General features: G+C 62.0%; 1 protein-coding gene across 5 annotated transcripts; it reads right to left on the bottom strand.

The window, feature by feature from the left end:
- Nucleotides 1–143: 143 nt before the first annotated feature.
- Nucleotides 144–17,452, bottom strand: LOC101555837 (cyclin-dependent kinase 3). 5 transcript variants are annotated; one of them, XM_055133805.1, is made up of 10 exons: nt 17,307–17,445; nt 9,986–10,120; nt 4,537–4,724; nt 3,754–3,877; nt 3,537–3,614; nt 3,319–3,439; nt 2,926–3,081; nt 2,737–2,838; nt 2,329–2,532; nt 144–742 (listed from the first exon to the last, which is right to left on the bottom strand). In XM_055133805.1, the coding sequence occupies exons 2-10, from the start codon at nt 10,072–10,074 to the stop codon at nt 620–622; spliced, it is 1,185 nt and encodes a 394-aa protein (XP_054989780.1). In that variant the 5' UTR covers nt 10,075–10,120; nt 17,307–17,445; the 3' UTR covers nt 144–619. The 5 variants fall into 5 exon arrangements, with proteins under 5 accessions (XP_054989780.1, XP_054989778.1, XP_054989779.1 ...); XM_055133803.1 differs by having other exon boundaries at nt 2,926–3,096; nt 17,307–17,444; XM_055133804.1 differs by having other exon boundaries at nt 2,926–3,096; nt 17,280–17,424.
- Nucleotides 17,453–17,464: the final 12 nt, after the last annotated feature.

Here is a 17,464-nt window from a genome sequence, read left to right as displayed (position 1 = left end):
CGCCCAGCCCGCTCCGCGTTGTCAATAAACGGTCGCTCCCCTGGCGTGTCCCTCCCCTCGGGGAGTGAAGGATGGATTCTGTCCGCGGCCCGCGGGGGTCCCCCGGGGTCCCCCACAAGCAGGAAACGACAAAGCCCCACTGGGCGAGTCAGAAATAGTCCCTTTATTCCCCATTCTCAAGGGCAGCAAAGTAACAGAAGCAGATCCGAGGGGTCGCCCCGGCCCCTCGAGGAGCGGGAAAGCGTCCTCTCCCCCGCACCCCACTTCCCGTGAGGCGGGACACTGAACTGAAACCAAACGTCTCAAACCCAAACAGGCCAGCAGGGGGCGCCCTTGCCCCGGGGGCAGGCTGGGCAGGGCAGGGCACCGGGCGGGTTGACCACGCCCGCAGGCCTCCCACCCTCCCCAGCACCTGCCCCCTGCGGCCCAGTGCTGGGGTGGGGGCCGCCTCGGCCCACCCCCGGGGCACGGAGCTTCTGTGCCCAGAAAAGCACCTTCAAGGGCACCTTCACAGCCAGCGGCCAGCCTGTGGCAGGGCCCGCGCCCACGCCTCGGCCCGGCTCTCTCCCAGGCGGGGGCTCCTCCGGAGACCGACAGCGGGGGGGAGGCCTCGCCTGGCTCAGCGGCAGAAGTGCTCCAGCGCGCAGGGCCGGGGGCCCGGGGACGCCTCGGCGGAGAAGTAGGGGTGCATGAGGGCGGCCTTGGCTGACACCCGTTGGCTGGGGTCATAGCACAGCAGTTGCTGGAAGGAGGGAGAGAGCCATGGGCCGGGCTGCGGGGAGCACCACCCCATATCTGGGGAGCACCACCCCACAGGCGGGGAGCATCACCCCATAGCTGGGGAGCACCACCACACAGCTGGCGAGCACCACCTCACAGATGGGGAGCACCACCCCACAGGCGGCGCGGGGCCCCCCCGGGAGTCTGGGCCAGGGACAGGCCCCGCATTCGGAGCCTCCTGCCCCGAGGCTGACGCTGACCCTCAGTCTGTCTGTCCGTCTCCTTTGGGGCCACACCCAGCTATATGCTTGGGGCTCAGTCCTGGCTCTGAGCTCAGGGGTCTCTCCCGGCAGGCAGGGCTCGGGGGTAGCTCCAGGGGGCCGGGGCTGGGGCTGGACAGGCCGCGTGCGCAGGCCTGCCCGCCTGTGGGCAAAGGCTTGGCAGCAGCGCGCAGCCTGGCGGGAAGCTGGCGTGCGGCCGGAGGAGGAGGCTGCTGCCGGCCTTCCCGGCCAGCCCAGATCAAAGGCAGAGGCTCCGGGTCCGCGTGGGCGAGGGCCACGGCGCTGCCAGAGAGGGGCCCTGCCCACCGAGGCTGTGCCAGGGGCCGAGGCGGCGCAACAGCAGGACAGAGAGGGGGTCAGTGGCAGGGGCCCAGGTGGCAGGAACAGCCAGTTCTGGCCGGCCCGTGTGTCCAGAGGGAGTCCAGGCTTAGGGCGTGGGTCTGGCAAGCAGCCGTGAGCCTGAACCCTGGTGCCCTGCGTGTTCCAAACTCTGCCATCCCAGCACCAGGATTTCAGCTGCACTGCAGCGGGGGGCGGGGGGTGAGCAGGACACAAAGGGGGTCCCCCGCAGCACAACAGGGGGTGGGGCCTTGGGCGAGCACGAGTGGGGACACCGCAGCGGCCTCCAGCGGGCAGCCCCCAACGCCAGCAGGGTGCTTTGGCCGGGTGGGAGCCCACAGCCGAGGGAAAGGCACCCCATCACCATGGCAACACCACACTGGGGAGGAGGAAATTCAAACAAATGGCCAGAGCGAGAGCACAGTGGGGGGGGGGGGGCGGCTGCCCTGCACACAGCCTTCCCGGGTTCGATCCCCAGCACCCCACGTCCCCCGAGCACTGCCAGGAGTGATATCTGAGCACAGAGTCAGGAGTACCCCCTGAGCAACACTGGGTGTGACCCAAACACACGGAGTGAGGCCCGGCCTGGGATTGGGGGCTCCGAGAGAGGCCAGGGGCACAGCCGCGGGCCCACCCATCAGCGTGGGTCTGGGGGCAGCAGAGCGGGTGGGGCACGTGCCCTGCACTCGGCTGGCCCGAGTTTGGTTCTGGCAAACGTCTGCTCGGAGCACCTCTGGGCACAGTTCAAGATCAGAACAAAGCAGCCGAAGCAACACTACATGGAACCAGCCCGGGTCCCATCCCCGGCACCCTGCAGGGTCCCCTGAGCACTGCCAGGGGGATATTCCTGAGCGCAGAGCCCCGAGCAGTCCCTGAGCATCGCTGGGTGTGGCCCCAAACAAAAGCAGACCGAGGAAAAGAGAATAACCTCCTGAATCAGCCCAAGCACGGCGGGCGCCACCCTGGAGCGGGCCCTGCCCCGTCCTACCGAGAGCAGGTCCTTGCCCTCCGGCTCCAGGCTGGGCACCGCCTCGTCCAGCCCCTTCCGGGCCCACTTGGGGAAACTGCTCTTGTAGTCGGGCAGCTGCGTGACGCCGGGCCACACGGCTTCACTGGGGGTCCCCAGGGTCCGGAAGATACGGAAGAGCTGGTCGATCTCTGAGTCCCCGGGGAACAGCGCCCTGCGGGTCACCTGCGGAGGGGCGGGGCAGGTGTGGGGGCCGCAGGGCGGGGGAAGGGGGTCTTCCCAGCACCAGGCCTTGGCGCCAGGAACGCCGAGGCAGGCCTGACCTGAGGCAGACCCGGCCCCCCAGTACCGGCTGTTGTTCTTGGGGTGGGGGCCAACCCGGCGGGCGTGGGGTGATGGGCACGGGGGCTGGCACCAGCCTGGCGCTACCATCTCGGCGAAAATGCAGCCGACGCTCCACACGTCCACGGCCGTCGAGTAGAACTTGCTGCCCAGCAGGATCTCGGGGGCGCGGTACCACAGTGTCACCACCTGCTGGGCACAGGAGCCGCGTCACAGCCGGGGCGGCGGGCTGCGGGGTCCAGGCCCGGCCCGCCCTCCCCTCCGTGCCCCGGGGACCTCGTGGGTGTAGGTGCGCAGGGGCACCCCAAAGGCTCGGGCCAGGCCGAAGTCCGCCAGCTTGATGGCGCCCAGCTCGTCGATGAGCAGGTTCTGGGGCTTCAGGTCGCGGTGGATGACGCGGTGCGAGTGGCAGAAGCTGACGCCCTGGAGCAGCTGGAAGAGATAGGTCTGGGGGTCCCCAGCATCACCTCCCTGGAGAGGGGGTCCCTGCCACTACCTTCCCCAGGTGGGGGGTCCCCGTCACTTCCTCCCCCGGGTGTGGGGGTCCCCATCACTTCCTCCCCCGGGTGTGGGGGTCCCCACCATTTCCCCCCCCGGGTGTGGGGGTCGTCACTTCCTCCCCCCGGTGTGGGGGTCCCCGCCACCCCTCCCCGGGCCAGCGGTCACTACCTTCACCAGGGGCAGGGGCAGCGGGGTGGCGGGGCTGGAGTCCATGTGCTTCTTCAGGTCCTGGCTGAGGAACTCGAACACCAGGTACAGCTTCTTCTCGCTGTGCACCACGTCCAACAGCCTGGCGAGGGGGTGCAGGGAGACCCCCGAGTCAGGCCCCAGTGCCCCTGGGGGTGGGGTCACACGCAGGCCCAGCACCCGCCGCCCCCCCACCCCACCTGACGATGTTGGGGTGCTTCAGCTCTTTGAGAAGGGAGATCTCCCGGATGGCCGTGCTGGGGACCCCCTCCGTCTCCCTGCGGAAAAGAGTGCGCGTTGCTGGACGCGGAGGCGAGGGGGCCGGTGGGGGAGAGGAGTGACGACCCCGGGCAGGATCAGCCCGGCGCCCACGGCGCAGACCCCTCCCCGGCGGGGCAGGGCCGGGCCAGCACTCACAGGTCCAGCCGGATCTTCTTCAGGGCCACCAGCCGGCCCGTGTCCCTGTGGCGGGCCTTGTACACCACCCCGTAGGTGCCCTCCCCGATCTTCTCCACCTTCTGGAACACGTCCATGGCCGGAGCTGCCCGGGAAACAGAGGCCGGGGCGTTTGCTCCCGCCTGCCCGCCCCACCCCGGCCCCGCGCCCGGGACGCCCTGCCCCACCTGCCTGGCCACCTGCCCCTGGGCCCATGGACCCCCTCGCGGCCCCCGCCTGGCCTGCCCGAGCCCCCCGCCCCCACCCCGCCCACCCGCGGGGCCCCCCCCGGGCCGCCCGGGGAGACGCACTGCGCGGCCGCGGCCAGCCCGAGCGCAGGAGGACCCCCGCCGCTGCCCAGCCAGGCCGGGCCGGGCTGCGGGAGGCCCACGAGGGCTTCCTGGGGCCGCCCGGGGCAGAGGTCAGGGGTCAGGGGTCTCCGAAGGCCCGGGCGCCACTCTAGGCCGCACGGCCCGGCCCGGGGGCGAGGCCCGGCCTGTGCCGCCGCCGCGGGCCTCCTGGAGGCCGGGTCTCGGCAGGAGAGCCCCCCTCGGCAGGAGTCCCCACCCGCGAGGGCCCGGCGCCCCCCACCCGCCCCCCGCCGCCGCCCCCCCGTCGGGAGTCACCGGAGACCGCGCGCGGCCGCCGCGGGGGCGCCCCCTGCCGGCCGCCGGCGGCTCGGCAGCCGCGCGCACGGGCTCCCCGCAGGGGGCTTCTGTTCCCCGCGGCGCCGGGGGTCTCCGGGCGCCCCGCCCAACGTCGTACCCTGCTGCCGCGCCGCTCCGGGGCCGGGGCTCAGGCGCGCGGCGGGGCGGGGGTTCCGGAAGCTTCCGCGGGCGGCGGGCCGCACCGCTCCCGCCGGTAGGCGCGCTGCTCCGCGACGGCGCGTTCCAGCTGCGGCAGGTCCAGGCCCTCGGCGCAGCTCAGCACGCGGGCGCGCAGCACCGGGCCCCCTGCAGGGGAGGGGCGTGGGTCCCTACTGCCACCCGCGCCAGGGCCAGCGCGCCCGCCCGGCTCTGCTGGTGCCAGGGAAGCGGGCTCAGCACGCCTGGCCGCCGCGCTGGACAGAGCAGCAGGTGGCTGCAGGGCCCCGCCGCCAGCTCTGCCAGTGGCACGGCCCGGAGAGGAGTCTGGGTGGGCCTGAGTGTTTCAGGGGCCTGGACAGCCAGGGGGCAGGGGGCAGGGGGCAGGGCGCGGCCTTGCACGACGTGCCTGAGCTGCGTTGGATCCCTGGCACCGCGTGTGACTCTCCCAGGAGTGACTCCTGAGCACTGCCCAGTGTGGCCCAAGAAACAACCAAACCAAACAAGCTAAACCTCCACCAGACTCAGAAAACAAAAGAGAAGCAAAATTAGAGAGCATTCGGGCCAGAGAGGTGGCCGGGGTGGGGCCGCGGGCTGTGAGTACAGGAGACCCGGCCAGCGCCCAGGGCCTGCGCAAGGCTGGCAGTGACCCCAAGCACAGAGCACTGTTGGCAAACTATAAATGAATTAAATAAACATTTTCCTTAAAAATTTAAAAAAGAAACAACAAAACATTTTTCTTTTCCACGCGGCTCTCCGGGTCCATGAATGAATACAACTGATGGTTCAAGGACGTGACAGTCTTTTTTTTTGGGGGGGGACAAAGGGGGGCCACACACAGAGCTCAGTGCTCTGGGATCACTTCCATCAGTGCCCAGAGAACCGTTCGGTGGCAGGGAGCATGTGACGGAGGGGCCAGGAGGGCAGGGGCTCAGGCGACAGGACAGACACAGCTCACGGATCACCCCCAAAGCCCTAGGCTAGCCCTGGAATGTGAACGGCATGAACTCTGTGGGTGCAAAGGTCTAAGCCTGAATAAATATTAACTTTCAAGGCTGGAGCAACAGCACAAGGGAGGGAGCTCGCCCTGTACACAAGTGACCCACGGTCCAATCCCCAGCACCACACAGTGTCCCCGGAGCCCTGCCAGGAGTGATCCCTGAGCACCGCCATGGGGGACTCAGAAATGAAAATGAGGGGACTGGAGCCAATAGCACAGCGGGTAGGGCGTTTGCCTTGCACTCGGCCAACCCGGGTTCGATTCCCAGCATCCCATATGGTCCCCTGAGCACCGCCAGGGGTAATTCCTGAGTGCAGAGCCAGGAGTAACCCCTGCGCATAGCCAGGTGTGACCCAAAAAACAAAAAACAAAAAAAAAAAAGGAAAAATAAAAATGAACAAGACAAGGATTAACCTTCATAGCGATGAAACCAAGTACGAAAGTGTAGGACCCTCTGAATTACGCGTTTTTCCCACAGAAAGTTAACCCTGAAATAGCAGGAGAGAGCTCGGCAACGGATCCTGAGAGCCCCGGGTGCCAGACTCACGCCACAAATGAAACCGAACCAGCCAAGGTGGCTGTAGAAAGCAAGCGGCCAAATCAAGAGGGAAAATCAAGGAGTGTCCAAAGGGTCACGGAGAGTTCAGGGAAGTTGCTTGCCTTGCACACAGCTTCCTCAGGCTCAGTCCCAGCACCCACACGGTCCCCTGGGCACAGAGTCCAGGAGTAAGCCCTGAGCACTGCTGGGTGTGCTCACTCCCCTCCAAAAAAAAATGCTTGTATTCTTTTTTTGTTGTTTTGGGCCACATCTGGCAGTGCTCAGGGCTTACTCCTGACTGTGCTCGGGGTCACTCCTGGCGGGGCTTGGGAGACCCTAACGGTCATCTGCGAGCAAGGCAAGTGCCGAGCCTGCTGGAAATAAGCACTACTAGCCTGGCAGTAATCTCTCCACGGTGGCAGTGCTTAGCTGCCGGGGGCCGAGGGAACCAGAGTTCGGGGGGCTCAGTCCCCGCGCCTGGCACGGGCAGGGTTGTGCTCTAGCGCTCGAGACATCCTAGCCCCGAAACCCCCACTTATTTCCGGTGGGCCCCCACTGGTGACCACCTACCAGAGCTTCAGTGCAAGGAAGGAACCAACGCTTGGGGTGTCCAGGGCTGCACCCAGGTGCAGATGTTCAGGGGGCCACGGGTGCCAGGATCTGGGCCGGGGTTGGTGCCCTGATGGCTGTGCCATCTCCCGACAACGACACCACTTTTTATTCTTTGGGGGGGTCATATTCAGTGGTGTTCAGAGCTTACTCCTGGCTCAGTGCTCAGGATCACTCCTGGTAGTGCTCAGGGGACCCTAATGCAGTGCCAGGAATTGAGCCTGGGTTGGCTGCATGCAAGGCAAGAACCTTACCCGCTCTACCATCGCTCTGGCCCCTACAACACCAATTTTTTTTTTTTTTTGCTTTTTTTTGGTCATACCTGGCAATGCATACCAGGGGTCACTCCTGGCTCTGCACTCAGGAATTACTCCTGGCGGTGCTCAGGGGACCATATAGGATGCTGGGAATTGAACCCAGGTAGGCCGTGTGCAAGGCAAGCGCCCTACCCGCTGTACTATCGCTCCAGCCCCTACAACACCAATTTAACGGCTGTATAATAGTCCACTGAGTAAAATAAGATGTTTAAAAATATTATATGTCCAGTTTTTAAATTTATTTATTATTTTTGTGTGTGTCTTTTGAGTCACATCTGGCGATGCTCAGGGATTACTCCTAGGGGTGCTCGGAGGACCATACGGGATACCGGGGATCAAACCCGGGTAAGAGGCATGCAAGGCAAATGCCCTACCCGCTGTGTTATCGCTCTGCCCAAGTGCTGTATATTTAGAAGAGCAAAAAATGACAGCAATATAGGGGCTGGAGGGGGAATACAGTGGGTGGGCTGCGGGCAGTGCATCCCCAGCACCACATGAAGTCCCTGAGCCCTGCCAGGAGTGATCCCTAAGAAGTGCAGAACCAGGAATCAGCCCTGAGTACACTGGGTGTGGCCCCCAACAAAAACATTAAAAAAAAACCCAGCAATATAAATATTCCCGGGGCCCAGGGTGATAGTACTATAACAAAGACTTTTTTTTTCCTTTTTGGGTCACACCTGGCAATGCACAGGGGTCACTCCTGGCTCTGCACTCAGGAATTACCCCTGGCGGTGCTCAGGATACCATATAGGATGCTGGGAATCGAACCCGGGTCGGTCACATGCAAGGCAAACACCCTCCCCGCTGTGCTATCGCTCCAGCCCCACAATAGCAAAGACTCTTGCCTTGCATGTGACTAACTTGAATTTGATCCCCGGCACCCTGCGTGGTCCCCCAAGCACTGCCAGGATGATCCCTCAGCACTGCAGGTATGGACCCCCCAACAAAAAAAAGAATACATGCATATATATAAATCCCCCCAGATGGCATGAGTGACACCCAACAGTGACGCTCAACATGTCACTGGCTCTCCGGCCCAGCTTGGTCATGTTCCTCCCTTGCGTTCTGGTCACTTCCCCTGACTTCCTGGCCAGGCAGTGTCGGCCCCATCCCCGTCTGCAGGCCGAGGGCTTTGACCCAATGGTCAGACTCAGACGGCCGACTTGCAGCCACGTTTGCAATGATTTAAGCAAAACACTCAGTAGCGGCCTTTGGAAGCCTATTGGTCTGGGGGTGGTCTGTGGCCTGGTGCTAAGGGGGTGGGAGGTGCCGGGGACCAAGCCCAGGGCTCCCGCAAGCAGGGTCCCCTCTGTGCCATCTACTGGGCTTTAGAAAGGAAAGGGCGCCCCCCGCCCCGCCCTCCGCCCCCCCTGCCCCGCTTCCCTCTGCAGGCCCATTCTGAGCCAAACCAACTCGGAACCTCACGCGCCCATAAACCCGGGGGCAGCTGGGGAAGGAAACTTCCCCCCTCTCGTGGGCTCAGGACTTGAGCCCAGGCCAGCACCCGAGCGCAGGGTCCGGGTCGGCTTACCCTGCTGGTGCTCCAGCTCCCCCAAGACAATGTAGAGGGAGCCCAGCTGGGCCGGGAACGGCTCCACCAGCGCGGTGGAGACGAGGACCTGGTGCTGCTCGGGGCCGTGCTGGGCCAGCAGGGTCGCCTGGGACCGGCTCGCGTCGTAGAGGCTCAGCCTGGGGTGGGGAGAGACAGCGTCGGCGCTTTCACGCCGCTGCGAGGCTCCAAGGAACCCCAGGGAACTGTTCCGCTCCGCTCGGACCCGGGAACTGAGAACAGCAGCCACAACTCGGAAAGCACCGTATGGGGAGACGGCACCCTCCCGGCTGTCCTGTCGCTCCGGTGCTCAGGGCTGACGCCTGGCTCTGTCCGGGGGGGGGTGGGGGGGATCATTCGTGACAGTGCTCGGGGCAGCGGGAGGTTCTGCCCGAAGCCTGGCCACATGCCAGGCCAGCACCTTCCCTGCGGCACGCTCTCTCCGGCCCAGTTTTACAGTCAGTACCGAGAATGAGTTTAGGTTTTTTGGAGGGGCCGGGGGAGCACTCCTGGAGGTGTGGCACGAGGGCTATACCCAGGGGTGACCAGGAGCCTGACAAGTCCTCTGCCCCTTGAGTCAACATCCATTCATCTGCTGAGCATCTTAGGAGATTTATGCAGGGTGATTGAAAAAAAGGATGTTATCACTGATCACTTTCCTCTGGGGGGAGAAGTCGTTTAAACACCCCACACAGGGGGGCCAGAGAGAGAGCGCAGAAGTAGCCCACTGGCTCGCAAGTGTGAGGCCTGGGCTGGATCCCCAGCACCACCAAAAAAACAAAAACAAAGGGGAAAAGTATTTATTTATTGATTGGGCTTTTCTTGGCTGACACCTGGCAACGTTCAGGGGTTACTAATCCTGGCCCTGCGCTCAGGAATTACTCCTGGCGTTGCTCAAGGGACCATACAGATACCAGGGATCGAACCCAGGTTGGCCACGTGCAAGGCAAATGCCCTACCCGCTGTACTTCCTAGCTCTGGCCCCCCAAAAGGAAAATCAATTCAAAATAAGCTTTTCCCCTGAGTAACCATGCAGTACCCTGCCTGGCAACCCTAAAGCATGTGGTCCTGAGTTCAAATCCCTGCTAGCCCAAATGCACAATTCTGGCAGCTACTCTGTCTGGCTGCAGCCTTGCTGTCTTCTGGTGCCATCAAAAAATACGAGAATGGACTGGATTGAGAGCACAGCGGGGAGGGCGTTAGCCTTGCACACGGCCGACCTGGCATGGATCCCCAGCATCCCCTATGGGCCCCTGAGCACCGCCAGGAGGAAGCCCTGAGCATCATCAGGTACGACTCAAAGAGTAAAAATAAATAAATCATTAATTAAGGAAACTGAAAAGGTCCTATCCCCCCACCGCACGCCCATGCACTCTGAAACAGAACTGCCCGTCTCACCTGCCAAATGTTCTCAGGGTGCCCCCGTCGGGAACGTGACCCGCAGTGACCTCCCAGGGGAAGTAATAGACGCCAGCTTCGGGCAGCATTTTCGGCTCCAGCCGTCAAATTGCTGAGGTGAAGCTTTGAAGATTCCTGAGGAGCCAAGTGGAGCGTGGAGTGAGCGGGCGCCCGGGAGGAGCCACGCCCGCAGGTGCAGAGTCACACAGAGCTACAGGCGGAGCACAGCGGCCGAGTGCAGGGCTGTGCTCGGGATCACAGGGCTGTGTGGGGCGCCAGGGATCGACCCCGAGTCAGACACACACACACAGACACACACAGACACACAGACACACACAGACACAGACACACACACACACAGACACACAGACACACAGACACACACACACACACACGTGTCTCCCCGCAGGTTTGTTTTCTGTTTCCATTTTGAGGCGGGCTGCCACTGTGCTCAGTGTTGGGGGGGGGCACGGGGGTACCAGTGACTGGACGTGACCTGGGCCCCCTGTTGGCCAAGCTCAGCTTCAGCCCTGTGAGCCGTCACCCCAGCCTCACTTTTTTTTTTTTTTTTTTCTTTTTGGGTCACACCCAGCGATGCTCAGGGGTTACTCCTGGCTTTGCACTCAGAAATTACTCCTGGCAGTGCTTGGGGGACCATATGGGATGCCGGGGATTGAACCCGGGTCGGCCGCGTGCAAGGCAAACGCCCTACCCGCTGTGCTATCGCTCCGGCCCCTTTTTTTTTTTTTTTTTTTTTTTTCTTTTTTCTTTTTGGGTCCCACCCGGTGATGCTCAGGGGTTACTCCTGGCTCTGCACTCAGGAATCACTCCTGGCGGTGCTCGAGGGACCATATGGGATGCTGGGAATCGAACCCGGGTTGGCTGTGTGCAAAGCAAATGCCCTCCCCGCTGTACTGTCACTCCAGTCCCCTGCCTCACTTCTTCTTCTTCTTTTTTTTTTTTTGTCTTTTTGGGTCACACCTGGCGATGCTTAGGGCTCACTCCTGGCTTTTCACTCAGGAATTACTCCTGGCGGTGCTCGGGAGACCATCTGGGATGCCGGGGATCGAACCCGAGTTGACCATGTGCAAGGCAAATGCCCTCCCCGCTGTGCTATTGCTCCAGCCCCCAGCCTCACTTCTTTTTTTTTTTTTTTTTTTTTTTGCTTTTTGGGTCACACCTGGCGATGCACAGGGGTCACTCCTGGCTCATGCACTCAGGAATCACCCCTGGCGGTGCTCAGGGGACCATATGGGATGCTGGGATTTGAACCCGGGTCGGCTGCGTGCAAGGCAAACGCCCTACCCGCTGTGCTATCACTCCAGCCCCTCAGCCTCACTTCTTAATGAGCTGGAGAAAAGGGGCACGTCACAGGTGAGGAGACCTGGCTGGTGCTCCCGCCCTGGGGCGCCCGACACGAGACCGGAGAGAGTCCCCAGGGCTCCTGCGGCGACTGTCTTTCGTGGAGAGCTGAGGGACACACCCCAGATAACTGGCTTTGGCTTGCTATTGGGGGACCCCGGCTGTGCTCTGGGTTTCTTCCTGGCTCTGCTCTGGGGGCTGCTCCTGGCAGAGCTCCGAGGACCATGCGGGGTTCTGGGGACCCGAACCCGGGTCTGTTGTGCGCCTGAAGGCACTGGCTGGATCGTGTCCTCCCTCTCCCGGAGCTTTCCTGGCGCCCCGGCCACACGTGTGGAGCACGCGGGGAGCGGGAGGTTTTCACCGCGGCACCCGGGGCCACGGGCTGCAGCGTGAACTTTGGACAGACTGACAGGCAGGCAGGGCGGAGGCGAGCGGAGATGGAGGCCGAGATAGGGCCGCTCTCACACCCAGAGACACCTCCGCGCGCACCTCACCCTCAGAGGCAGCCCAGCCTGGCCGTGGCTCCACCTTGCACCCGCGACTTCCGGAATCGGGGGCGCTCGCCTCTGGGGTGCCCGCTCAGCCGGGGGTCTGGGGCCGAGCTCATACACACAAACTCACTGCGATCCGGGATCCTGCGCGGGCCCGGGGGTGCTGAGGGGGGGCTGTGGGAGATGCTGGGGGTCAGATGCAGTGGGGGGAGCACACGTAGCAGGGCTCAGGGCCTCCCCAGGGGATGCTGGAGGTGGGAGCCGGCCTGCCCTTTCCCCACACTACCGCTCTAGCTCACACATCTGTCCAGTGGTCTCCAGGGTCACCGCCACATCCTAGTAAGTGGGGACTGAACCCGGAGCGTGTGTCCGTGCAGCCTGGCTCGGCCCTTCACACCCTCTCCCCGGCCGGGTCCCCTGGTCAGGCCCCGACCTGTCTGCCCTGGCCACGCCTTTCTGGCCAGGCCTCCCAGCAGGAAGGCCCACTTGCTCGCCCTGGCCGGGTTGGCTCTTCTCTCGGGCCCACCCGTCTCCCACTCACAGAGGCAGTCCCCGCCCACCCACCTGCGCCCTGGTTTTTTTTTTTGTTTGTTTTTGTTTTTGTTTCTCGGGTCACACCCGGTGATGCTCAGGACTCACTCCTGGTGATGCTGGGGGACCCTATGGGAAGCCGGGGGTCGAACTCGGGTTGGTGAGGCAAATGCCCTCCCTGCTGTAATGTCCCTTTGGCCCCTCGCCGCCCCCTGCTTTAGTGCTCTCCGAGCACTCTGCTAAATGCATGTCAGAGCATGACCGTTTACTTGGGGTATGCTGCACCTCCCACTGGACTAGGGACTCTGTAGGCTGGGGGTGCTGCCGTGTTCTTGCATGCCCGCTTGGCATCGCGTCTGGTCCCCGAGACGTGCTGATGACAGGGAGGCACGAATGAGCTTAAGAAGAGAGCGGAGGGCTGGAGCGATAGCACAGCGGGGAGGGCGCTTGCCTTGCACGCGACCGACTTGGGTTTGATCCCGCCATCCCATAGGGTCCCCTGAGCACCGCCAGGAGTGATTCCTGAGTGCAGAGCCAGGAGGAACCCCTGTGCATCGCCGGGTGTGACCCAAAAAGAAAAAAAAGAAGAGAGCGGAACCAAGAGCCTCTCTCCCTGCACGCGGCCAGCCAGAGCGCCCCGCCACCTCCCAGTCCCCACCAATGTCACCTTGTGGTCGGCCTCACAGGCCTCTTATCTCTCTTGGGGCCCGAGTCGGGTGCTCTGGAGCCACTCCAGCTCGGGCTGCTCCGGGGACCAAGTGGTGCCAGAGTTGAATCCGGGAGTCCTGCATGCCAAGCCCCGTTAAGCCAAACTCTCCGGCCTCTCGGATATCTGTTTGTGTTAGAGCCATACTCAGCTAGGCTCAGGGCTTACAATCCTGGAATCACCCACTTCCGGCCAGGCCAGGGGGTGATGCTAGGGGGCCGGCGAGGCTAGCCCTCACCCCTGTGCTATCTCGCCAGTCCTCACTGGCATTTGTCGCTTTACTTTGTTTTTGGGGCACATCTAGTGGTGCTCAGGGCTCACTCCTGGCTCTGCTCTCAGGAATCACTCCTGGTGGGGGATCTGGGGACCGTATGGGGTGTCGGGGATCAAACCGGGTTGGCCATGTGCAAGGCAAGTATCGACACACTGGACTATTTCTCTGGCATTTTTCTATTTCCTGTTGGCCTACCGGGCGGAGGGTTTCAACACCTCAAACTGCTTGGGCCGCTGAAATGGCTGTTTATGCTCTGTGTATGGTTATCTGATTTTTTTTTCTTTTTGGGTCACACCCGGCAATGCGCAGGGGTTACTACTGGCTCTGCACTCAGGAATTACTTCTGGCAGTGCTCGGGGACCCTATGGGATACTGGGAATCGAACCCAGGTTGGCTGCGTACAAGGCAAATGCCCTACTGACTGTGATATTGCTCCAGCCCCTGGTGATCCAATTATTACCCGGCCCTCATCAAGATCTTCCTGACCTCAGAGGCCCTGCTGAAAGCAAACTTCTGCTAAAAACTGAAACCCACATACCCCTTAGAGCTCTAGCTGGCTTTTTTTTTTTTTTTTTTTTTTTTGGTTTTTGGGTCACACCTGGCAGCGATGCACAGGGGTTACTCCTGGCTCTGCACTCAGGAATTACCCCTGGCCGTGCTCAGGGGACCATATGGGATGCCGGGATTTGAACCCGGGTCGGCCGCGTGCAAGGCAAACGCCCTACCCGCTGTGCTATCTCTGCAGCCCCTCTAGCTGGCTTTTTGGACTGCTTCTGGGATCTGGTAGTGGCCAGCCTCGGGAGGGGAAGGGCCTGCGAGGAAGTGTCAGCTGGACCAGAGAAGAGGGCAGAGATGGGCTGTGAGCGGAAAAAGAATTCTGGCAAGCACTCAGGACTCTGCAAGCAGGCATGAAGTTCAGCGCTCCCAGGTGTGAGCTCAGCACCTCTGAAAACAAGTTATTTACATCAAAGCTCACCTCCGTCACGGGAAGGCAACTCTTCTCCGGCTGTGGCCGGAGGTGGATCAGGAAAGTCCAGATCGATAGGTTTAAGATTACAGTCTTGGGAGAGGTAGGAATGGGAGTCAGATTAGGTGCCAGGAGTGGGTGGGGCTCCCCAGGGGGATTCCATTTGGGATGGCGTGTCCTTTTATCTGCCACCCTTTAGTTTCTTGGCCGCACCCAGCTGTGCTCAGGGATTATTCCTGGCTCTGTGCTGGGGCGTCTCTGCTGGAGGGTCCAGAGGGGGGCCGTCTGGGGTACAGGGGACCAAGCCCAAGCTGACTATAGGATAAGCGCCCTCCCTGCTATACTATTGCTCCAGGCCTTTATCTCCCTCTTCTTTTTTTTTTTTTTCTTTTTGGGTCACACCCGGCAATGCACAGGGGTTACTCCTAGCTCTGCACTCAGGAATCACCCCTGGCGGTGCTCAGGGGACCATATGGGATGCTGGGAATCGAACCCGGGTCGGCCGCGTGCAAGGCAAACGCCCTCCCTGCTGTGCTATTGCTCCAGCCCCTCCCCCTCTTTTTTTTCTTTTTGGGTCACACCCGGCAATGCTCAGGGGTGACTCCTGCCTCTGCACTCAGGAATTACTCCTGGCGGTGTCGAGGGACCATATGGGATGCTGGGAATCGAACCCGGGTCGCCTGCGTGCAAGGCAAACGCCTTCCCCGCTGTGCTATTGCTCCAGCCCCCCCTCCCCCTTCTTTTTAAATACACCCGATTCTCCATAAATTCTGGCTTCTTCTTTTGCGCTCTGAAGAGGCACGGGGAAAAAAAGGCTCTCCTCTTTCTCATTTTGTTCTTTTTGTTCTTAAAGCTTAACCCTTACCTGTTCAGGCCAGCGGCCAAGAGGAGCGAGCTGAGGGGACAGCCTTGGAGACCCGCTCACTGTTGGCCCTGGCGCCCACTGGCCCGCACCGCACCCTTTCTCCTCTGTCCTTTCCCCCTACACTGCCCTCCCGTGACTGTGGATGAGACGGCTGCCTGAGGTGCTGACAGGCCATCTTCCCGGTGGCTCCACCCTGGTGTCTTTGCTTGGACTGGACGGGAGCAGAGGCGGCCACCTTGTAACTCTGCAGTTACAGCCCTCCCCCCTACTAATGCCATACTACCCCTCCCGCCTCACCACTGGAGATCCTTAACAGATTCTCCCCCCACCCAACACCTGTCCCTTCACCAGTGAACACTTCTCATTACTGGTGTGCCCCACCTCTATAGCAGGGCGTTTTCCTCTCTGTACTGGAGTTTCTCATGTATATGCCTTTACCTACTTTGAACACTCAGTTCTTGTCCAGAGTGATCATTTCCAACTGTCATAGTCACACTGGTCTCCCAACACAACAGCCTGACGAGAGGGTAGCTTATGAAACATACCCGCCCTGTAGGGTCAGCTCTGGGCTATGGGAGTGTGGGGTCAGCTCAGGAATGATTGATTGTGATGATCTTGTCTTCATTCCAAATGTCAAGCTGGAGACACAGGACAGTGGGGAAGGCACCTGCCTCGCCGTGACTGACCCAGATTCAATTTCCAGCACCACCTATGGTCCCCAAATGTGGCTCTGAGCAAGATCCAGGAATAGCCCCTGAGCACTTCCAGGTGTGGCCTCAAAGCTCAATCACCCCAGGCGCCCCAAAAAGTAGAAAGGGGAACTAAAAAGATAACTCAACGCCCCAAGCACAGGCCCGGGCTCGATCCCTGGTATACCACGACTCCTTGAGCACCCCAGTAACGTCCTGAAACAAAGAAACCAAATGAAAACACAGGGGCTGGAGATACAAGACTGCGGGTAAGGCATTTGGTCAGCCCAGGTTCCGTCTCTGGCAACCCATCTGGTCACCGAGCTCTGCCAGTGACCCTGAGCATAGAACAAAGAGCAAGTCCTGAACACTGCCGGGTGTGGCCCCACAAAAAGTAGGCTTGGTGAGGGGATGCGGCTCAGTGGCCAAACGCAAACTATAAACCTATCAAACAAAACACGGGGAAACATCTGGTTTGCTTTTTTGGTTTTGGATCCACACATGGTGGTGCTCAGGAATCACTCCTGGGACTCTATGTGGTCCAGGGGGATCAGACCTGACGGGCCTCGTGCAAGGCATAACGACTTTGCACTGTACTGTCACTGGCCACTTTTGCTTTCCTACAGACCCTCTAGTGCATTCAGTTTAGGTTTTCGGGGGAGCACCTAGGGGTGCTCAGGAGTTGATCCTGGAATGAAATGTGGGCCTCCTGCATGCAAAGCATTGTCCCCCTCAATCCCGACGCGGCCCTTCTCTGCAATTCACGGGCAGCCGCAGGAAAGGCATGCTCCCGAACCCCCTTAGAGATACATCTCTCCAGCTCAACCAACTTCGGGGGCGCCGGGGCACTGGGGCGCTCTGAGAGTCTCAGAGTACGCGGTGCCTGCACTGAGCGCAGCTGCATGCCACGGAAGCGCCTGAAGCCTGGTACTCCCTCCAGCCCCCCACGAGGGCATTTAAGGCTTGGGCGAGAGCAACCGTGGAAACGAAAGACCCTGGATTCCAGGAGCCCACCGCCTGCAGGTCTCCGAAAAAGAAACGCCCAGGAAAGGGCGACCATTCCACAGCCCTACGGCAGCTGGTCCATATCCGGAGAAAAACGTAACTGGAGCCCCCGCCCCGTGAGGCGCCAGCCCCGTCCCTCTCCAACCCCGCTGCCTTTCCCACCACGGAGCAGAGTCCGGAGTCCCACCCTTCCTCTCCCTTCCGGGGACGCCCTGGCGCGCGGATCCCGGAAGGGGCGGGGCGGGGCGGCGCGAGGCGCAGGCGCAGTGGCCGTCGTGCGCGTGGCCCCGCCTCCCGCCCCGCCTCCCTGCGGGGTCGTCGGGCCGGAACTTCCCGCCCTCCGCCCGGCGCGGTCGGTCACGTGCCGGAGGCGGCGCGGCCGCGCGAGGTCGCCGCGTTCTCACCTTCCCCTCCCCACTGCCGCCTTTCACCTGAGGGAGAGTTTTCCCGAACGTCTTCCCGCGTCTGCTCGGCGGGGCGCGCCGTGGGACCCCCGCCTGGCCGAGGGCCGCGGACTCGCCCGCATCGGGGCCCGGCGTCCACGGGCGGCGGCGGCGGCGGCGGGGCCGAAGGGGCGGGCCGGGGGCGG

This window comes from Sorex araneus, chromosome 3 (assembly GCF_027595985.1).
Source record: "Sorex araneus isolate mSorAra2 chromosome 3, mSorAra2.pri, whole genome shotgun sequence".
Classification (NCBI taxonomy): domain Eukaryota; kingdom Metazoa; phylum Chordata; class Mammalia; order Eulipotyphla; family Soricidae; genus Sorex; species Sorex araneus.
The sequence above is the reverse complement of the archived record's forward strand: the minus strand, read 5'-3'. Positions and strand labels throughout refer to the sequence as shown.